The 24,044-nt window shown below is 43.0% G+C and overlaps 1 protein-coding gene across 1 annotated transcript in view; it reads left to right on the forward strand.

Moving 5' to 3' along the window:
* LOC122811946 (T-box transcription factor T-A-like) overlaps positions 1–24,044 on the forward strand; it is a 1,625,600-nt gene that overhangs the window by 951,357 nt on the left and 650,199 nt on the right. Inside the window, exon 4 of the mRNA XM_044084140.1 lies at positions 6,559–6,620. Coding sequence (XP_043940075.1) covers positions 6,559–6,620 — 62 coding nt within the window. The remainder of the gene's footprint in view (positions 1–6,558; positions 6,621–24,044) is intronic.

The raw sequence follows: 24,044 nt of genomic DNA on the forward strand, positions 1-24,044 counted from the left end.
GGTCAGCTGCACCGGTCAATCCCTTCTCTCAACCTCACAGCATGGTTGCTCCACTTCCTTCCTTAGCCAGGCTTCCTTTGATCTCTAACCCAGTTAGAGATATCATAGTAGCTTCACTAAAATCCTCTACCAGGAGGATTTACACAAGCAAATGGAGACGTTTCTCTTATTGGGCTAAGGCCCAAAATATTGATCCTTTTACTGCCCCTGTTCAGGCAGTTCTGGACTTCTTAGCAGAGATTTTTCATGCAGGCTCCTCTTCTTCAACAGTCAGAGTTCAGTTGGCTGCTATTTCTAATTTTCATGTCGGGATAGCAGATCATAATATTATGTCCCATAGGCTCTGCAGGGCCTTCTTGAAAGGAATTTTCCTACTAAAGCCTCCAATCAGGAATCCTCCTCCTCAGTGGGATCTAAATTTAGTGCTGACATCCTTGATTCTTCCCCTTCGAGCCAGCTGTTTCTTGTTCCCTGAAATATCTTTCTTGGAAAACGTTATTCCTAGTGGCTATTACATCTGCCAGGAGGGTGTCTGAACTTCATGCTCTTTCAGTTCGACCCCCTATTTGATTTTTCACAAAGACAGAGTATCCTTGAGAACTAATCCATCCTTTTTACCTAAGGTCGCTTCAAAAACAATCTGAATCAATCCATTGATCTCCCAGTATTTTTCCTAACTATTCAGATAGAGCTGAACAAAAGCTACATTATCTTGACGTCCACCGTCAGCTCAGATATTATTTGGACAGAACAAAAATTTAGAAAATCTGATCAACTTTTTGTTTCCTATGCGGATAATAAAAAGGCCTACCTGTTTCTAAAGTGACTTTGTCCAGATGGCTTTCTTCGGTCATCACTGAAATTTATACGATCAGGGGAAAACAGCTGTGCTCAAAACCTAAAGCACATTCAACTAGGAGTTTAGCTACTTCTACAGCTTTTCAAGCTAGACTACCTTTGGACACTATTTGTGCAGCGGCCACTTGGGCCACTCCTCACACTTTTGTTTCCCATTACAAATTGGACTTGGCCTCCAGGGACAGAGCCAGTTTTGGCTCTACAGTCCTCAAGAGTTTGTTCCATTGAGCCACCCAGGATAGAGGTGCTAGGGGCGGTCCCATCAAGCAAGAATGAAGGCGAGATTGACAACTTAACATTAAGAAGTTATGTACCTACCATAACGTTCCATGTTAGTTGTCTTCTCTCGCCTTCTTTCTTGCGACCCTCCCTCCTTCCCCCTGGCCTGGACAGACCTTGTATAAGAAACTATTATGCTAAAGACCATTCAGACCTGGTCCTTTTTCCATCTGTAAGTTTCTTCTTCCTTTGGGAAGTATTTTTATGCTTGGTGTTATTGCCCTTTTGTCAACAAACGAGATCTGGGTACTTCCTGCCTTGCATCATGGGATATGGGGCTGCCTCGAGCTGGTAAAAGGAGTTCTCGAGCTAAAGCAAGTGCCGAGTCGGAGCCGAGGGATCGGCTCCGAACCCATCAAGCAAGAAAGAAGGCGAGAGAAGACAACTAACATGGAACGTTATGGTAGGTACATAACTTCTTATTATCATTCACAACCAGGGCTTGGTACTAACTCATTCTTTCTCTTGACTCGCACTTTAGACCTCTCCAACAACGGGTAGGCACTACCCCAGCACACATATACTACACAACTGTACTTTCTTCAGCAAGTACAGCTCTGGGCTCTATAACACTACTCTAGACGGGACATTTTTATAGTCCAAACTTGTCATGGTAGATCACTTGATGCTTGAGCATAGCCCATACTTTTTTCACTAGGTAGGAGCGCTTGTGACACACTGGTTGCAATCATACCCTTTATATTCATTTAGTAGACCCTCTCTAGTTTTTTTGATAGAGTTTCACTCCGTAGCACATTACCCTACTCTCACATGGTTCAGTAGGGACTCGTCCTTTTGGCGAGCTTTCACATTTTTAAACCTTTTAATTTTTTTTAGTAATGTGCTCACTTGAAGCTTCTTACATAAAGAGCACATCATAACTTGCCTTCATAAGGCTGTTTTTAATAAACACTAGTGTTTAATCTTTAACGCGGGTGACAAGTGGATCATCCCACCAGAAGTCAGAGAGTTCTAGACTAGTACACTGACTTCTGGGGAGAAAGTTCAGCTATGCTGTTATACATAATAAACAAATTAAACCTACACACTTGTCATTCTTTTAAGAATGCCTCTCTAGGCAAACGACAGGGTGTAGAACAAACTAAAAAGGACAGACTAACTTCCCTTTGGAAGAATGGAACTACTAATCTACCCCTTGATTTGCCATCCTCACTAGCATGATTCTAGTACTGTGTTTGTTTTGATAGCACAACGGCATTTTTATTTTAAAAGAACAGATGATGTACATAAATAATGTTCGCATTGGTGAGCATTTTAAATGTTATTTTGCATACCACAGCATGGAATCAACTATTTGATTGTATCTAAATGGGAGCATATACTAGCGCTATTTTTCAACTAAATGTTACTACACCTTTTAGATAATTAAAGCGCTCTACAATTTGGCGCTCTTTTATGTTCAAAAGTAAACTTCTCACTGCTTTAGAATGTACTCTGAGGAAGCTACAACAGAGGGTGTAGCGAAAACGTTTCTTGTTTTTTTAATAAAAGTTGCGTTAAGAATACAACAAAATCGTAAAGTGGATTTGTGCTTTCCGACCACCTTGTTTCATTTTGTATTACTGGTTTTTGTGGCTGCAACAGTTTGTTTTTCGTATATATATATATATATATATATATATATATATATATATATTGTGCATTGTGCTGTAAAGTATAAAAAAAAATCCAAATATTCATTGTAAAAGTAAAGCAGTATGTATGCACACATAAGTGTTTATGGTAAATATTGCGAAATATCCAGGTAATGAGACATTGGAATGGCTGCAGGGGGACTCTGGTGTCATATTTTGGTTGTCTGTTCTTCAGTTTGCGTTTGAAAGTTGGTATCCCACAATTCCATTGGGGGTGGGTGGGGTTACATAATTATGTATGCAAATTTTATGTTAAACAGTGTGCAGATTTGTACCTCTTTTTCATGGGGCTTGTCCAGATTTTTAATGTTTCCAGGTTGAGAGGTATGCACTACAGTTATGTGGTACATCAACAAGCAGGGGGGATCCCAATCTTACCCACTCTGCAGGTCAGCCATGGCCCTGTGGAACACGACCTTGGACATGCAAGCCCATTTGCAAGCTCTATTCCTGCCAGGCAAGCAAAACTCATTGGCAGACGACTTAAGCAGAAATCTCCTAGACCCACACAAGTGGCAATTGGAGCCCAGCACCTTCAACTTTCTGATTCAGAAATGGGGAACCCCAGAGGTGGATCTCTTTGTCTCCCCCTACAACCACCAGCTCAACAAATTCTGCACCAGGAACCCTCACAGCAGGGCGTGGAAAGTGGATGCCCTTTCTTTTCAATGGGTAAATCTCTCAATCTATGCCTTTCTCCCTTAGCCCCTTCTCTCAAGAGTATTACTCAAGATAAGACAGGATAGGCCAATGACAATTCTGATTGCCCCAGACTGGCCATGCCAGAAGTGGTACCCACTGCTGCGCATCCTGTCACCAGTGCCACCCTGGCACCAACAACAGAACCCAACCCTGCTCTCTCAGCAGGAGGGACAGATTTTGCATCCACAACTGCAAACCCTAAATCTTGCAGCCTGGCTTATTCCTTGAATTCTCCCCCAGAAACCTTAAGGAAAGAGGTGCTGTACGTCATTCTTGAAACCAGAAGACCCAGTACAAGAAAATTCTATGCTGATAAGTGGAAAAGGTACAGCTCCTGGATTCAATCTAAAGGAGAGGACACAACTCTGCCCTCCCTGCTTGTAAACCTGGATTACTTAGCAGATCTACTCTACAGAGGCCTGTCCTTCTCCTCCATTAAGATACATGCCTTAGCTATTTCGTCTCATTTCAACAAGGAGCCACCTCTCTTCTCACACCCTCTTATCAAACAGCTCCTGAGAGGGGCAAACAACTTAAGGCCGCCTAGGAGAGCACCCACCCCTGTTTGGGACCTTAACTTTGTACTGGAAAAGCTCACGCTTCCCCTCTTTGAACCTGCAGTGTCAGCAGAGTTAAAATCCCTCTCTTCGAAAACAGCCTTGCTTCTGGCCATCACTTCAGCTAGAAGAGTGTCTGAGCTGCAAGCAATTATGGCTGTGGAACCCTTCATTATTTTCCATGCTGACAGGGTTTCCGTCAGGACTCACCCTTCCTTTATGCCTAAAGTGATGTCCATCGAGGCTCTAAACCAATCCATCCATTTGCCAACTTTCTTCCCTAATCCTCATAATAAAGGGGAAAGGATCTTGCACTCCTTGCACGTGCACAGACAGCTCAGATTCTACCTTGATAGGACTAAGCCCTTCAGAAAACCTGACCAGTTACTAGTCAGCTTTGCAACAGGGGCAGAGGGCAAGGCCATTTCAAAACAAACAGTTTCCAAATGGATAGCACACTGAACCATTTCTGCTACAAGCACCATGGGAAACCAACCCCTCAGGGGTCAGAACACATTCCACTAGGGCAACTTCTACCTGTACAGCATTTCTCAGGGGAGTCCTTACCAGGGACATCCTGGAAGCTGCTACCTGGAGTTATGTACACACCTTCACCAAGCATTACCACCTGCCTATCTTTTCCAAATCCAGGGCAGGTTTTGCAACAGCAGTCCTGCAAGGCATAATAGCCAGCCCTAGCTCTTCTTGACTGCCTCCATCCTTCTTCAGCTTTGGGAATCCACCCAAGTGTGATGACTGCAACAGTGAAACACGAAGAACATAGTACAGTTGTGTGCACTTACCATAAATGTAGATGTTCGAGTGTATTCACTGTTGCAGTCCTGGTTTCCCTCCCTCCAGGCCCCTGGTTTCTCACTCTCTCTCTCCTTTCTATGGCTATTACTCACCCCTTTTAGGGGTATTGGTATTTACTTTTTACTGGTGGTGTTTTCCCCACCATAACTTAGCTCCCTATTTGGGGGGCACCTGACATTTGGGGCAAGAAAACTGATGTAATGGCGTTGGCTGCCTGTTTTTTAAACCCCTGACAACCTGACGTCAGTCCTGGAGCGACAGCATCCGATGCAGAAATACTAAGTCTCTGGTATTTGGGCCGACTGAGGGCTACCTGCAGGCAGATAACCCAAGTGTGATGACTACAACAGTGAATACACTCAAACATCTACATTTATGGTAAGTGTACACAACTGTACTTTTTCCTCAGATGTGAGAATCAAACCCCCTATACCTTGTGTTTGTAATGAAAACACCTTAACAATTATGCCAACCCCCCCCCCCAACCCCCAGATCAAAGACACGGGAATATATGCCGATAATGACTAATGCTCATTACTCGGTCACTGCTGCAGTAGTCTAAGCTATTTGTGATGTCCTGCCAAGGATCAGACCAGCCAGCCAGCTTCTAAAGCTCTAGGGCACCTTTCACACACCCTAGTGACTGCCATGCACAAGGGAAGTAGTATAAAGTTTGTGGTTAAGGTGACAAAACTTCAGAACTTTCGTGCTACTGAAGAGAGTGCTCTTCTATGAGCTTTGGATGATCAACTATCAGCTAACACTTTTATAAGGCTGGGCAGATAAGTTCCTACCCGGGAATTACTTCCCACAACCTAATGTTTATCTGAAGCATATGGTTTATATTAGATAAAACATTATTTTTGAAGTAGTCTGAGGGTTTTTCAGTCATTGTCACTAAACTTTTACCTCAAACTATGTCTGATGGTTCGAATCATTGTAAATATATAAATTTTGCAAAGAGAATCTCAATTTTTATTTTGCATTTTATATGGGACTTGGAAATTTGCTTTGAAGGTGGTCTGTTAAAACTTGTACAATTCTTCCAGTTTCTGTTAAGTTGTTTTACTTATTCATCTAGGTTGTTCTGAAGGCAACAGCTTTAATGGTAAATTTGACGAGACTTAATTTCTCAGATTTGCCAGAGATTTGGGGTGGGAAGTTGGTATAATGGTTAAAGTATTTACCTTACAGACACAAGGTGCAGGGTTTGATTCTTAAATGGGTTAATTGGCTAGGCTTAAAATGGCCCATAAGGGCAGTTAGCCTAGTACTAACCTATGCGCCTATAAGTGGCTCTCTTCCTTATCATCCACTTAGTGACTGCTTTAGATATGTGTAGGAGGATGCAGTTTGAAAATCTTTATTGTTTAGAAGGTTGATGCTAGGACAGTAATTGTGAGATCTGGACAATGGCTATAATAAGCTGCCAGTGTGGTATGGCATTACAGTAATGTGAACTAACTACTACATCAGTTGCAAAGCATGTCTTCCTGTTGGGAGATGTTGCAAAGCTTATGTGTGTAGACTGGCTAAGGCGGAAGAACTGTGGAGTAGTTCAGGTTGGGCTTTTTCTGCTTCACGTATCAGATATTTATTCTACAAAGTGCTTCAATTTTTTGATGAGTCTATTTTTATTGTTAAGTACACAAGAATGGGTATTTATATACATTTTTTCCCTTTCATTACAGATCACTGCCTTGAAGATTAAGCATAATCCCTTTGCAAAAGCTTTCCTTGATGCTAAGGAAAGGTGAGTGTTAACGGATTTCACTTGTAAGCATACATGTATGTAGACTCCCATATACACAAACGTACACTGTACCGACTGCTTGAGGAAGGCAGTCAATGAATGGGGAACATATGAAGTGAAACTGTAAGCTGCTAAAGCTCAGAGCCTTTTTATGTCTCCTGTATATACACGCACACACACACACATGCACACAGACACACACACACACACGCACACAGACACACACACACACACACACACACACACACACACACACACACACACGCTTGGGAAGTGCAGAATTACCACTTCTATATGAGGCATGTTGTTGTTGTGTCTTTCGGCTTTTCCCAGTTAGGGGTCACCACAGCGGAACTCCGGTACGCTAATGATTGGCAGTAGATTTTTACGTGCCAAGTTGCCAGCCCTGATGCACAACATTCAACGAAGGTACGCCCATTCACGCATGTCTCCCCACAGAAGACGCTCTAGCTGAGAATTGAACAGGACAATGTCTTACCGTGAGGCGTAAAGTGAAATTGCATATTAAAAAGTCAGTCTTTTTTCATTTTCTTCTGTCCATACACACCTTGGTAGAAGGCAGATGTTCAGCATAAGGGTCATTGATGTAGGTAAAAAAAAATGATATTTAGCCCATGGTTGACACCAGGTCCTCTTAGGGTATTTTTAAAGCATGTAATGCCCACTTGTGCAGTCTCAAACTTTGGCCACTAGACACGAGCCCTCCTGTAAAATAGAGAGCATTGGACACCCTTTTCCAGATATTTATATCAGTGGTCTTTCTACTGTACTTCTGTAGTTTTTAAACTCTAATCAAAAACAATCATTCCATATTCTTTGTGCCCATAAAACTAAAATAGAATGCATAAAGCAAGCCCAGTTCCTTGGAGTATTACTGGAAATTTCCGTTATGATCAATGCCTACTCCTTCTTCTTCTTTTGGCTGCTCCCTTTAGGGGTCGCTACAGCAGAACAACTGTTTCCATTTCTTCCTGTCCTCTGCATCTTGCTCTGTCACACCAACCACCTGCATGTCCTCTCTCACCACATCCATAAACCTTATCTTAGGCCTTCCTCTTTTCCTGTTACCTGGCAGCTTCATCCTTAGAATCTTTTTCCCAATATACGCTGCATCCCTCCTCAGCACATGTCCAAACCAACGTAATCTTGCCTCTCTGGCTTTGTCTCCAAACCTTCCAACCTGGGCTGACCCTCTAATATACTTATTCCTAATCTTGTCCATCCCTGTCACACCCGGTGCAAATCTTAACATCTTCATCTCTGCCACGTCAAGCTCTGACTCCTGCCTTTTTGTCAGTGCCACTATCTCCAACCCATATAACATAGCTGGTCTCACTACCCTCTTGTAGACCTTCCCTTTCACTCTTACTGGTACTCGTCTGTCACAAATCACTCCTGACACTCTTCTCCACCCACTCTATCTTGCCTGTACTCTCTTCTTCACCTCACTTCCACACTCACCATTACTCTGAACTGTTGATCCCAAGTATTTAAACTCATCCACCTTTGCCACCTCTACTTCCTGCATCCTCACCATTCCTCTATCCTCCCTCTCATTCACACACACATATTCTGTCTTAGTCCTGCTGACCTTAATTCCTCTTCTCTTTAGAGCATATTTCCACCTCTCCAGGGTCTCCTCCTCCTGTTCCCTACTCTCACTACAGATCACAATGTCATCTGCAAACATCATAGTCCACGGGGACTCCTGTCTGATCTCGTCTGTCAGCCTGTCCATCACCATTGCAAATACTAGATATTAAAATGACAAACTGTAACTAGGATCCTTATACAGAACCAAAAAAAGTTCCTTACTCATCACTCCAGGAAAACCATAGCACAAACATACGTACTCCCCTGCCTGCTCTATGCCTCTCCTGTCCTTACAAATCTTAACACTACCATTAAAAAGAAACTAGAGATGGCCTATAATAAAACTGCAAAATTTGTAACTAATAGCCCCCAGAAAACCCACCACTGCACAGCTCTAAAGAGCCTTAATTGGCAAGAACTTACAAACTACGTTTATTACTCTCAACTTACTATAACCCATAAAATAATACACTCCCCAGAAAATTGCCCAGCTGTAAAAGGAATACTACAACCTCATTCCACTAATCAAGTCCTACAGTCCATAAAACAAAGCACTGATATACACTACAAGATCTAAAAACAGCTCAGGTGATTTGTCATACTCTAACCAGATTACCAAAACTTGGAACCAAATCTCCCCTGAAATAAAACAGATGTATGGGTCTATATTAGTTCACCGAAACTCATCTTCCGCAAACACTGTTTCATCAACACGTATTCAGTGAAAATCACTTTCGCGATTCGCTGAATTTTCCAAGGGCAATAAAGTAGTTGGCCAACTACACACCCTTGCTCTTTTCCCCACTCTAGTGTGATCTCATTATTGGTATATATAGATGTTAAGTTGTCAATCTCGCCTTCATTCTTGCTGGATGGGTTCGGAGCCGATCCTCGGCTCCGACTCGGCACTTGCTTTAGCTCGAGAACTCCTTTTACCAGCTCGAGGCAACCCTATATCCCATGATGCAAGGCGGAACTACCCCAGATCTCGTTTGCCGCTTAGCGAAAGAGGTCTCCTTTGCCAGCTGAGGTAAGTTTTTTCTTGTTAAAGAAGAAAAAGTTTAGTTAGGGGTTTATTTTTTCCCTTTAGTGTTAGATTAGCCTGTACTTAGTTACAGCCCACCCTATTCCCTTCCTTTTAAACTTTTAAAATAGTTTTTCTGTTTAAAGTTTTAGTCAGGCCTAGTTCCCCAAGTTATTCCCTTCCTGTGTGTCTGTGTAGGGATTAAGTTGTGTGTTTGTGGGGACTGTTTGTGTCTATCCTTTTAGGATGTCTAGGGAAGGCAAGGTCTCAGGCTTCAAGAAGTGTGACCAGTGCTGTCAGAAAATGTCCCTGACAGACGGTCACACTTCTTGTGTGTATTGCCTGGGGCCTTTGCACCTGCAGGACTCCTGTGCGTTGTGTCATGCTTTTAGCCAGAGAGTCCTGCAGGAAAGGAGGAACAAATTAATCCTCCGAGGTTTACTAAAACCTGAAGGTTCTGCTCCTAAGCCAGGGCAGGAAAACCTCTTAAGCCACCGAGGCTCAGGCTACAGTGTCCAAGCCTCCTCCGGTGGCTCCGGCTCCGTCGGGCCGATCGGCCCGGCTGGAGTCGATACTTCTTCTGTTAGAGTAGTGGGTTCGGTGCGGGCCGGCCCCGATACCCTGACTACTGTGGCCTTGTCGGCTCCGGCTGGAGCCGACACTTTATCAGCATCGGAGCCGAGATCCTCGGCTCCATCTGGGGTTCAAGGGACTTCGGCTCCGATGGCTCCGACCGTAAGAGATCCCGGTCCCCGATACTAAGTATTCACTCGGCTCCGGGGTCTCCTCTTTTGTCGGAGTGGAGCCATCGGAGCCGATCTTCGAGATCTTCCAGGCTGTCTGACCACGATTTGGAGAGGGTGGTAAGCAGGCTGTTGAAATCTCAGGCACTGGCCCAAATGCTCCATAGCCCGTCTCAACAGACTTCGGCTATAGCCCCGATTCTTGAGATTCCTCCTCCGACTCCACACCAGAGTTCGGAGCCGGAGCTTCTTGGGACAGCGACTGTTTCGATGCCGGAGCCGATACATCCTTCGGCTCTGTCATCTTCGGCTCCGATCTCCTCCTTGAGACCTTCCTTGGAGGGATCCGGTCGTCGGGTTTCCACTGTCGGCTCCGAGGGGGCTAGTGGCATCGGACCCTTGTCCGACCCGCTCTCCCTCTCGGGCTTCGCTTTGGTAAGCTCGGCGCCGACATCGACCTCGAGCCTTCTCTCTCCTTGGAGCCGACCATTCCTGTTTCTTCGCAGCGGGTGTGTTCAGGTCTCCCGGGGAGAGGAGCCTTTGAGGTGATGAGGAGTGTCCTGGCCTCTGAGCCTGGTCAACGGTCTATCCCTCTAGCTCCTCCCTCATCAGTGCCTGCAGATGCCTCTTGCCAGCCTCTTGCTCTCAGGCCCAGGGATCCATCGCCCCAGGTTTCCCCACTGGGAATTTCCTCCTCTTCCGAGGTTTCTCCTGACCCTGCAGGGGAACCCCTCGGAAGAGGACGTGTAAGAGGAAACACACAGACTCCCCTGAGTCTACTACATCTGATACCGACTTAGATGAGTCGGAGGGTTCCCACGGTCCCCTCTGAGGATGTCTCATTTTCAGACATCCTTGAGCTCCTCAAACAGAGGGGAATTGGCCTCCATTGACCCCTCCGAGGATGAGTCGGTATACCTGGAGGCTTTGGATCTCGACCCTCCACCTCCTGGGTGTCTCCGCCTTCGACCCACTCATGCAGGTAGTGGCTCGGAGGGCGGGCGGCTCCAGATTCTGTGGAACCTGTCCCCAGGAGACCATCCAAGTTCATCACGGCCCCTTCGGACAAACAGTTCCTGTCCAAAGGTGTCTCTGTGGATGCTATGGTGGTAGCGGCCACTAAGAAGGAACTGGCGGATCCTTCAGTACCTGTCCATCCTCCTAATAAGGATTCTAGGACCATGGACAGGTATGGAAAGCGGATGTTTTCTTCAGCGACCTTTGCTATGCGTTGCTGAATTACCTTTGTCACTTCACCAGGCTTCAACGAGATATTCTCAAGGAACTGGGAGAAGTAGTCCAGGATCCTTCGGCTGCTGGGGCTCAGGAAAAGATTGCCTCTCAGCTTGCTATCCTGAATTCTATATCTAACTCCTCCATGCGGCTCATATCTTATGCAGCCGATGGAGCGAGCAGGGCCGCAGGCACAGGTGTTGCTCTTAGACGCCAAGCCTGGATGCGGCTGTGTAATTTTGCGGACCCCTTTAAGGCGTCCTTCACCAACACCCCCTTTGACGGTTCGGCTTTGTTCGGACCTCAGGTGAAGGATACTTTTACCAGATGTGAGCAGGACGGTAAAACTCTTTCTGCCGTTGGAGTCCAGTTTTCCACTCCTTCTAGACCATATCCCAAGGGTCAGAAGGGGAAGATGTGGTTCCGTAAAGCCCAAGGAGCTACACCGGACACCGTGGTCAGTTTACCCCAGAGGCAGAGGGGTAACAATAATAGACGCCGCCCTAGAGGCAGGGGGGGTCCTCAGAACCAGGGCAACAGGGAGTCTCTTCCTGAGAAGCCTTTTCAGCATCCCTGAGGTGTTGCCCGACTGTCCACCCTTGGAGGCAGTCGGGGGAAGAATTTCGCTGTACCCAGTAGCCTGGCAATCCCTATCACAAGAGAAGTGGGTACAGTCGATCATATCCGAGGGTTACAAAATCCCCTTCGAAAGGTTTCCCGTACCTCTACAATCCCTTCCAGACATCTCACCCGGTCAAAGGGATTTGGCAAGACAGGAAGTTTCAAAACTCCTGGGAAAGAGCCATCCAAACAGTGCCGGCAGACCAAGTAGGATCCGGCTTCTACTCAAGATTCTTTTTGGTCCCCAAAAGGACGGGAGATTGGAGACCGATACTAGACCTAAGCAGACTAAACAAGTCTGTCAGAAAGGCAAGATTCCGGATGGTCACGCTGCAATCCATTCTGCCCTTTCTGGGCAAGGACAACTGGATGTGCTCTATAGACCTTCAAGATGCGTACTATCACATAAAGATTCACAGACGCTCCAGAAGGTTTCTTCGCTTTCGGCTGGGAGCCAGTCATTACCAATTCAGAGCACTGCCCTTTGGCCTCACTTCAGCCCCCAGAGTGTTCACCAAATGCATGGCAGTGGTCACAGCTCATCTGAGACGTCGAGGATTCCAGGTGTTTCCTTATTTGGACGACTGGCTCCTCTCCGCCACCTCCAAGCATCAGCTTCTTCGGTCCAGAGACTACACCCTACAGCTTTGCAAGAGTCTAGGAATTTCGGTAAATTTCGAAAAATCCTCTCTGCTGCCTTGCCAATCTATCACCTTTATAGGCGCAGAGTTAAATGCCGTCAAAATGTTAGCCAGGCTAACAGATCAAAGGATTCTGGACATCCAGAAATTTGTTCAGCTTCTGTTACAAAGCAACAAGATCAAAGCCAGGTTTGTCTTGAAAGTTCTAGGCCTAATGGCTGCAGCCATTGTTCTTCTTCCACTGGCTCGCTTCCACATGCGTCTCCTGCAGTGGATGTTATTCACGCAGTGGTCGTACCACGATCTGCCCATGAGACACGAGATCTTAGTGACACAGTCTTGCAGGGCTCATCTTCGATGGTGGATATCTTCCCCTCTTCTTCATCAGGGCCGATCCTTTGTTCCCCCTCCTCCAGTTGCCACAGTCACCACGGATGCCTCTCTGATCGGGTGGGGGGGGCATTATCAGGGCAGGATGGTCCACGGGACGTGGCAACCCATAGAATACCACCTGCACATAAATGTCCTGGAGATGAGAGCAGTGCTTTTAACGTTGCAAGCCCTCGACGACTTTCTTCCCACAGGGACTATTGCAGTACAGACGGACAACATGTCCGTGGTCTGGTACATCAACAAACAGGGCGGAACCAGGTCCTATCCCTTATGTCGAGAAGCTCTCAGACTTTGGCAATGGGCGATCTCTTCTCAGCGGTTTCTGATAGCAACGCACATCCCCGGCAGGTCCAACCTATTGGCGGACAGGCTAAGCAGATCTATTCTGATGCCTCACGAGTGGTCTCTCAACCAATCTGTAGTGGATCAGATTTTTCTGAAGTGGGGCACCCCTTGTTGCGATCTTTTCGCTACCCCTCAAAACAGCAAGTGCCCAGATTACTTCACACTATTTCCTCTTCCAGGCCAACCCTTGAGAGACTCTGTAACCCAGGATTGGCCTCGGGGACTTCTTTATGCTTTTCCTCCCTTTCCATTGATTCCACAAGTCATTCAGAAAGCCACCGTTTTGAGAGCCAAATTGATCCTCATTGCTCCATATTGGCCTCGACAAATTTGGTTTCCGTCTCTACATCATCACCTTCTGGTGCAGCCCTGGCATCTGGACCCAGTTCCGGATCTTTTGATCCACCAGTCAGGTCAGCAGCACCGGGCCATTCATTCTCTCAACCTCACTGCTTGGTTGCTCCACTTCCTTCCCTAGCCAGGCTACCAATGATTTCTGACTCAGTCAGAGACATTTTAGTGTCTTCTTTAAAGTCGTCCACTAGAACTGTTTATGCTAGCAAGTGGCGGCGTTTTCTATTTGGGCAAACGCCAGAAATATTGATCCTTTTACCGCTCCTGTACATTCTGTTTTGGATTTCCTGGCGGAGGTTTTTCATTCGGGATCTTCGTCATCTACAGTCAAAGTACAACTGGCTGCTATTTCCAAGTATCATGTTGGCTTGCATGACAATAACATCATGTCTCATAGGTTATGCAAAGCCTTTTAAGAGGAGTTTTCTCCTAAAACCGCCTGTGAAACATCCTCCTCCGCAATGGGATCTGAACTTAATGTTGGCATCCCTAATTCTACCTCCTTTCGAACCGTCTGCTATGTGTTCTTTAAAGTTATTGACGTGGAAAACTATATTTTTGCTGGCTGTTACTTCTGCAAGAAGAGTTTCTGAGATTCAGGCCCTCTGTATTCGTTCACCTTATCTGGTGTTTCATAAGGATAGGGTTTCGCTCAGAACTAACCCTTCCTTTCTTCCCAAGGTTGTATCTCAAACCAATATTAACCAATCTATTGATCTACCAGTTTTCTTTCCAACTATTCTGACAGAGCTGAACAGAAGCTGCATTTTTTGGATGTTCATCGTCAGCTCAGGTACTACTTACATAGGACTAAACAAATTAGAAAATCAGACCAATTGTTTGTCTCCTATGCAGAAAATAGGTTAGGTCTTCCAGTATCTAAAGTGACCTTATCTAGATGGTTGACTTCCACCATTTCCTATGTGTACTCTCTAAGGGGCAAACAACTATCTTCTAAGCCAAAAGCACATTCGACCAGGAGTCTATCCACTTCTGTAGCCTTTCAGGATAGACTTCCCATTGACACTATTTGTGCAGCAGCTACTTGGGCCACGCCTCATACCTTTGTGTCTCATTACAAGTTGGATTTGGCCTCCAGAGATAGGGCCAGTTTTGGTTCCACAGTTCTCAAGAGTCTGTTCCATTGAGCCACCCGGGATACAGGTGCTAGGGACGCGGTCCCATCCAGCAAGAATGAAGGCGAGATTGACAACTTAACATTTAGAAGTTATGTACCTACCATAACGTTCCATGTTAGTTGTCTTCTCTCGCCTTCTTTCTTGCGTCCCTCCCTCCTTCCCCCTGGCCTGGACAGATCTTGGAGAGTTCCTATTAGATTGCTTCCTCTGGAGCGTTGTTATGAGGACTTCTTTTAGGAACCATGGTTCCTAATTATGTTAGGATAAATCTTTAGCAGGGTCAATTAGCTGCCAAACGAGATCTGAGGTAGTTCCGCCTTGCATCATGGGATATAGGGTTGCCTCGAGCTGGTAAAAGGAGTTCTCGAGCTAAAGCAAGTGCCGAGTCGGAGCCGAGGATCGGCTCCGAACCCATCCAGCAAGAAAGAAGGCGAGAGAAGACAACTAACATGGAACGTTATGGTAGGTACATAACTTCTAATTATAGGGCAGCCCCCCACATTGGGGAGTGCAGGGGCAAAGCCTCCCACTTGGGTGGGCTTGATTTAGTTACTTGTGGATTCTGTTGTGCTGCAGGGCAGTTGTTTCATTGCCCTTGGAAAATTCAGCGAATCGCGGAAGTGATTTTTCCTGAATATGTGTCGATGTAAAGGTGTTCGCTGAAGGTACGTTTCTGTGGACTAATATAGACCCCAGATATATGCTTGAAATAACTTTAAGGTGTTACTGAAGAAACATCTACTAGACAAGTGATTGTGCTCTTGCACTTCTCCAGGCTGAACCACCAGAACTCAGCCACATTCCTCCTCTTGATTACACTCTATTAACTCTATTTTTAACTTGCATACAATTTGTTTTTTACAATAATGTAATTGCAGTATGCTAACATCCAGAACAGGACTCTACTACTTTCTGTCATGCCTTTACATACTTTCCACTCCAGCCTTCAGCCCACTTCTTCCGTAAAATAATTTTTCTTCCAGGTAACCACTGATACATCTATTTCTTTCATACATACTTTTATCTTATCTATCCCACCCTCTACATATACAGTATCTTACTAGAATTATGTTTCTTTAAATACATTTTCTGGTATAATCCTTTTGCTTCTTGTGTTATCCATCTTTACATATTCTAACTAAAAATCTCACTAGATAAGTTACCTGCTCTTAAATGTCAAATCTCTGTGTAATCAACTACCTCATGTTTGAGTAACTCAGATGTGTATGGAAGGTATTCTATATTATTCTATGTAATGTGATATTATATAACTCACCATATTGTTTATAGTATGTTATATTTTTCTGTTGTATGCTGTATTTATTCTTATCTGTGGAATTTTTGTGTCCGGGCCTCTGCTGAAAATGTGAAAAACCCCAGTTGGAATTTCCCGGTAAACAAAGAGAAATAAATAAACCATTCTCAGACAAAAACTGTCTTATTTTTATTTCTAATATTTAGAATTTTCAGGAATGACAGTGCTTGCTAAAAGTAAGTGCTGTTGGGTGCACTGGTGTTTTGCTTTTATAAAGTGTTTATTTGTGGAAGATCATAGTATGCAGAATTATGAACATTCTACTAAATTTAATAAAAATATCCTAACCAGAAGACATAGACTCTTAACATCTTTTATTACAGATTTAAGTTGCTCTTATTCATTTTCCTTCTGCATCTGCTGTTTCTTTTTCTCGTAGGCAGTAGGTTATATGATAAAGCATAATCTGAAAAATAAAATATTTCTAAAGAAAAATCTGAAGAAACATAGGAAGTTTTCTGTTAACAAAAAATGAAAACATTTATTTAATAAGGTTTACTACAGGTGCACCTAGGTACTGGTGACTCAGGGTCCTTACATAGGACTCCAGGTGAGACCACTGTTCTTCCAGCTGTTGACATTTAGATGTGCTCTCCCTTTTTGCAGGATGATCTCTACTCTGGTTCACTTGACATCCCAGATGGTTTGCTGCTTCGGCAGGCATACCAGGAGATGGACAGTGCAATGATGCTATTGTACTGTTAAAAGTGATAATTAAAATGATATTTGGCATTGGTTTATTTCCATAAAAAAGAATTGGTATACACCACATATACACCACATATCTGTTTGCAGGTCTCCAATGTGAGATATGTTAGTTTAGCATAAAAAAGGTGCTATAGACCCCCCCCCCCCCATTTGCATCTTTCCAGTCCAGTATTTTTTCTGCTGTAGTGGTAAGAATATCTTGTGCTTAGATATTGGTAACACACACCTGATCATTGGTTGCCTGAGACATGGGTGTTATTCCCCTTAATGTCTGCAGTCTCTCCTGCTGCTATGTCTAAAAAAAATATTATGTAAGTTTGCTATTGATATTTTACTTTTATTCAGACAGAGATTTTAGCTTTTATTAGTCCTTGTTTAGTTTTCAGTTTATTAATCCTTGCTGAACTTTCAACATCTCTGGATTTAACATAGAAGAAAAGTGTTTTCATCTTATAGTCCCATTATCTTCTTGTTTTAAAGACAACAAAAAAACCTTGGCTTATCAGATTACTTTCCCTCTTCATTAGACACTTCCATTGGTGTTGAGGAATCCTTTCTTCTGGTTCTGTCCCAGAACGTGTTTCTTTTTTTCTTTTTTAACACCTGTATTGAGTTATCACTGAAGCCATAAGCAAACATAATATAAAAGAAAACAAATCATATTAACATCTTCCTAATTACAAACATTGTACATCACATATGTCCTTTTGCATAACTATAATCAATTCAACATTACGTAAATCGCTCAAATCCTGTCTTCCCTTAAACCTCACTTCTCCTCCAAAACATTATTCTGCATGTATTGATCCCACAATTTTCATGTGTTTTATGTAATTTGCTTTTTCTAAAGATCCCACTTCCAGTTGTTTTATCCCTGTTAACAATATTGAATACGTCAAGTACTTTTGGTTTAGACTTTGATTTTGATTTGATTTCCATTTCCTAGTAATTGCTTTTTTTTGGCAGCCACCAGAATTAACCTTAACAAGGCCTTACTGTGTCTAGGCAATTCAGCTTCATGGATGATAGATTTGTAGATTGTTACTAGGGTATGACCTGGGGGGGGGGGGGGGGGGGGGCTTTCTAAGCCTAGCTAAGTTTTCTTGAAAGAATAATGATGTCCTGTATCTAAATAGGACATTGAGGGCCAGCCATGTATAAGCCACCTCTGCCATAAGGGAGACGTGTGCCAGGACCGGTGTAAATTTCCTATTCCTCATCCACTGGTCTTGGTTGCACTTAAATTTGGGTAGTAGACGAACTAAGCTTAACATGGATGGGAAGCCTCTTCCGTAGGAGGGGCGGTCTCTGGGGCACATATCTGTCTGTCCAACATGTTCATTTTAACACGCAGACAAAATTCAGGTTCCTAGATCTTGTATTTCCAGTATTGTTTGACTTACAAGTATGCAGGAGATTCATAAGGGTAGAGTTTGCAGATGCCTTTTAAGCCAGGCACAGATCACCCCTGAGCAGTCTGTAGAAGACAGAGTAGACAGAAAGGGCTTTACAGCGCTGTGCCTAAGATAGGTTTGTACACCTTGTATTCTTTTTGTAAGGAACCTCCTTATAATAGAGCCTAACAGGTCCTTTGTCCCAGCTCAAAAAAATAATTTTCTTATTACACCCATGTGCCCACCCAATATTTCTGACAGAGAACTACTTAGTGATTTTTTAAAAGTCTGCCAATTCATTACACTCCCAGATGTATAGAACACATATCTTTTGAGATAATTTACATTTAACAAATGGACCACTTTAAATGGGGCACTACCATTATCCAAAAAAGAGATGAGTTGATCTACCACAGTTAGAGGTGTTTAAATCTTTAGCAATTCCTGCTTTCCTTACACACTAAGCCAAACTAGCCACTGCTAGATCCCAACTTCTGTCTACCTTACTCTACTGCTCACACATATTTACAAACCTCCGCAAAACCGACCTAAACAACCTATCATCCTGTTGTAATAAAATCGCAAAATTTGCCAGCAGCCATCCCCATAAATCTCATCACTGCTCTGCTTTCCAACAACTGAATTGGCTTGAGCTTCCCAACCTGTTAACACTAAACCATCTCACCTTTACATACAAAATCATTCACAACCCCAACCAATGCCTTTCACTTTCCTCCCTAGTTGAACCTCAAGTCAGTACAGGGCCCCTTAGATCTTCCAACAGACTGATGCTAAAAATAACCCAGTCGCACAACTACCACACTGAATGTGTCTACTCTAATAAAATAGCTAAGGCCTGGAATGCTCTCCCCTAATACATTCAAAACACTTCTAACTACTTTTCCTTTAAAACTAAAACTAAACATCTCAAATCCATATGGATTTGCTCCTGCTGTTCTCCTGGATAATCAATCCCCTCCCTTTTTACTTTGCTCTTTCCCCTCTCTAAGCAACCATATCTCTGGCAGTTTGTTACTATGCAGTAAACAATGCACATTTTAAGTGTGCTACAACTGATAACACTATCGATGCTTCTCAGTCAATCAGATTTACTCATTGTTATTTCATTATCTGCAGTGCTGCTCATAACCTAATTTTTATCTTTGGACTTCTTGAATATACATGTACAAGCGTTGTATTAAGTATATTATTATATGTATGTAATGTTATGATTTTTTATGATTTTGTATTAGCTTTACAATGCTATTGAATGTGGAGCTTTTCTCTCCGGGTTTCCCCTGAAAACGGGCTTCTTGGCCCAGTCGGACACTACCCAGTTAACAAATGTAAAATAAAATAAATAAAATATTGTCTCTTCATTTGAAGACACTTAAATGACTGACTTTAGAGCATAGTTGAACTAGACTGATTTCATACAGCAAAAATTGCAGGTCAGATTACTACTACAGGCAGAAAAATTAAAAAAAAATGTATCTTGTCTTGAAGTTTTACACAGTCCTAATTTCCCTACAGCACAATAACCATTTATTACTATTTTAAATTTGTTAGGCTGAACATGCCAATATGATATTGTTTTCCTGAAAACCCCATAATGCATTTTGAAGACACAACTGGTGTGGTAAAAAGAATTGCTGCTCCCTAAACACAACATATTCTTTTCCCAGAATATATTTGTCTCCTTGGAAAAGGATCCCCATACTTTCACATATTAAAAAATCATGACTTAGAAGTTTCTCCTTTTTTGTGGCATTTCTCTTTTAGTCAGCTTCCTTAATACAGATTACTTTGAGACTGAATTAAATGTTATGTTACATCCTTTAGTAACTTGGCTCCCTTGTTTCTTTCTTCAGATTGGCTATCACATATGAAAATGTTTTACTAAGGAAATCAGAGACAGCAAAGTATCTCTAATTCATTTCCAATGTTTCACTCCCAGTGAGGTCATAAAGCTCTCGACTTTTGACATTCACAACTCTTTAGTGTTATGTTGTCATATAAATCTGCATTATTTCCCTTCTGTGTAACCACAAACCCATTACTCCTTTTGCAATCTGAAGTTGAATAAACCTGATAACCACTGAGAGCAACTTCACTAATTAGCTGAACTTTGTAATTCAGGAAATATGACACTTTGGCTAACTTAAGGAAGTAAGACAGGAACTGAAGCTCACTAAGTATCCCATTTAAAAACACTATGCAGTTATTTCCTTATCATTTTACAAGAACTCTTTAGATGGTGTAACATATGTAAGAAACATGTGCAGAGTCATTATCAAAAATGTACTGACATTTTTGCTGAAGATTCTTAGATTTGACAGTATTTCTCAATGCTTCCATTCCGAGTGAATCATACTGATCTCTGACCTGACAGACTAGGGCACTTTAGCCTAATCAGCAGTGCCCTCACAGAGGAGGAAGTAGCTTTCCCATAAAACAAGATCATGTCAGCATGTCTACCACCATGTGGGCATTAAAGGGTATAAAAAAATTTTAAATTAGTAATAAATAGTGATTGTGCTGCTGGAAGGTTTGGATTGTGTAGAATATCATGGCAAAGCAACATTTTCAGTTTCTGCTCATAGTGCTCCTTAAGTACACCCTAGTTTATCCCGTCAGAGCTCAATTCTGTTCACTTGGAGTGGAAATACTGAATAATACTGCCATCTCTCAGACTATACTATAAAAGTATTAGTGACTAGTTTGAAGTGACTCTTTCACAGACCATATAATAAGCCCTTTCTTTGAGCTGCAAAATGAGCTGGCACTGCAGTGACTTTTTGAAGCGTGACTTTTTTTAAATTGTATGTCCTGTACTAGGTTTTCCCTCCCTCTTTTCATTCCATAGTCAGCCAGTGTATCCTAATCCATATATTCCATTCTCAGTTGCTCAGGCAAGTGTGATCGATGATTAATACACAAAGCAATCAAACTGTTCACCCAGTATACTGTTCCTTTTGTTGATATTTAATATAGCATGCAAAGTTAATATAATGCTGTTCTAAAAAGGTAGTTACAGTTGACATTTACTTTTTTTAATTTCTGTCATTATAATATTAGTTTCAAAGTAATTGCTGCAAATGCAGCTATGGATCATGCATAATAACAGATCTAATTATTGTTATAACTGCTTCCAGTAAAGAACACAATTTCAACTTCAGACTTACATCACACAACATTCTTTGTGGATGCCCATCTATTCATATGCTGCTGTAGTCATGGCATCAGGTAGTTTGCCTCTGGTGAATAAATGTGGATCTCTTTGCTTCTCCCATGCTCCCTATCTTCTGCTCCAGGGCACCTCACCCAGAGGCTTGGAAGGTGGATGCTCTATAATCTCTTGGAAGAGGATGTACGCATATGCATTTCCCCCCCTTCCCTCTCATTCAAAGAGTCCTTCTGAAAATTCAGAAGGAACAACCTCAAATCTTGCTGGTGACTCCCTACTGGCCAAGTCAGCATTGGTTCCCCCTACTATTTCACCTAGCCAAGGGCAGTCACCACAAGTTAGCAAGGGAACACTCTTGCACCTTCAACTGTCCACACTGAATCTCACTTTGTGGGTGATAGTCATTGATACCCTTCAGACACCTATATACAGAGGACGTGATCCAGATTCTGCACGAGGCCAGAAAACCAACTACCATAAAATCCTACCTGTCAAAGTGGAAGAGATTTTTCTTATTGTGTCAGAAAAACAGCCTGCAACCACTGACGCAGAGCCCCCAGTGGTCTTGTCCTACCTTTGAGATCTCATGAAGTGTGAACTATCATAATAATCCATTAAAACCCACCTATTTGCCATCTCAGCTTGCCTGCCCCTGGTACCTCCTTAAGCATCTAGATTAGAGGTCAAACTTTTCCTGAGAGGGGCTGTTCACCTCAGGCCACCAAGGAAGCCAATTCTGTCTCCTTGGGACCTTAACTTTGTCCAAGAAAAATTGACTCTCCCACTGTTTGAACCAGGCAAAGACTGCTCCCTCCAGCATTGCACTTAGAAGACCATACTGTTGATGGCCATAACCTCTGTCCGAAGAGTCTCCAAACTCCAGACCCTTATGGCACGCCCCCACTTCACTGTCTTTCACAAGGACAGGGTATGCTTACATACTAATCCCACATTCATGCCCAAAGTGGTAAATGACTTATCCTTAAATCAGATTATCAGTCTGCCAACCTTTTTCCCCTCTGCGCAGAACAGAGCAGAGAGGATACTTCACTCCCTAGATGTACACTGACAGCTAAGTTTTCATTTGGCCAAAACCAAATCCTTCAGAAGATCTGACAGGCTCTTTATCTCTTACCACCCTAAAGTCCTGGGTCAACCTGTTTCCAAACAAACTATATTTTTTTGGCTATCAAAAAACACTTCCTTTTGTTACACTAACCATGGTAAGTCACTCCCAGCCCCAGTTAAGGCACACTCTACCAGAGCAGTGTCCTCCTCAGGGGCTTTCCTTAAATGATTGGACACAGCTGCTATCCTAGAGGCAGCTACTTGGTCCTCAGTTGACACATTCACCAGACACTACAAACTGGATATGGTCTCTAGAGCCAGGGCAGGATTTGCCAAAGCCATCCTCCATGGTTTTGTGGAAGGTGCTTCTGGTCTGCCACCCCTTCATTAGGACAGGAGCTCTTGCGCTCTCCCTGATGTCATGAATACAGCGGCATATGAATAGAAGGACATAGTATTGTTGTGTAAGAACTTACCATAACCTTAGTTGTCCTTCTCTTCTATATGCTGCTGTATAGTTTCCCACCCAGCCTTTCCCCTCACACTTGCCTGATTCCTAGACTAACCACTCCGTTGTCGCATATTTGGCGGCATTCAGTTCTGAAAAGGTTCGTGCTGACGTCCGCTTTATACCCGACGTCCATTTACGACCGACATCCGAGAGAGGCAGGGGACTTCAAGCACACCCTAGTGGTAGCATTTAACTTTTGTATAACAGCCGGATGTGTTACAGTTCACCAGGGGCAAAGTCCCTGATGTCATGAATACAGCAGCATGTAGAAGAGAAGGACATCTAAGGTTATGGTAAGTTCTTGCACAACAATACTTTTTTATATAAATATGCCACTGTTTTGTGAAGCAGAATATTGCAGATGTGTGAGTTGCACATAAGTGTAGTAAAACATATACAGCAATTGATTTAACTTGCAATATGTATGTTTTTCTGTAGCAGGAAGCTTATGACCCTTTTTTGTGGAGTTTGTAACTGAATATTGCTTCTTACACGGCAGTTATACATCGGATTTGTGATTGATTTGCCCTGTAATTACAAGATCTATGACTTTTCCCAGGCTAAGAAGCTAGAGTTGTAAAAATGCAATTATCTGCCAGTTAGAGATGTTAAGGAGCTGAACTGTGCTGTTAACAAGTTCTTTCTTGTAGTCCAGGGTATAGTTTGAGTCCTCCCAACACTGTTTGACTCTCAGCAAGCCACTTAGCCAGTTTTCCCTGGTCACCCCTGAAAAGGGACAGGACACATGTGCTTTCCTGGTCAATAAATGAATAAAGTAAAACCAAATAAAATACAACATAATAAAATAAAGACTGTTTAAGGAGATAGCTAATTCAGTTATTACAATTCAGAAATTCAGCTACTGTAGTTAGGGCAGTAATTCTTTAAGCAAGAAAGAGAGAGAGAGAGACAAAAGAAAATGTTTAGCTGCTGTAGTTAATGCTTTCTATCATTTTATTTTATTTTTCTTTATGCCATTTTATCTGTCTCTATATATATTTGTTAACTGAATTGCTTGACTTGTTCCTTTCCAAGCAAAGTATGTTTATTTATTCATTTTTAAAACATTTGTAGCTGGTTGTCTTTGTATTTTTTGATTGATAAGGTGGTACTTTTGTCTAACTGTTGACAAGC

The sequence above is a fragment of the Protopterus annectens genome, chromosome 1.part1 (assembly GCF_019279795.1).
Source record: "Protopterus annectens isolate FY-2018-M chromosome 1.part1, PAN1.0, whole genome shotgun sequence".
Taxonomy (NCBI): Eukaryota; Metazoa; Chordata; order Ceratodontiformes; family Protopteridae; genus Protopterus; species Protopterus annectens.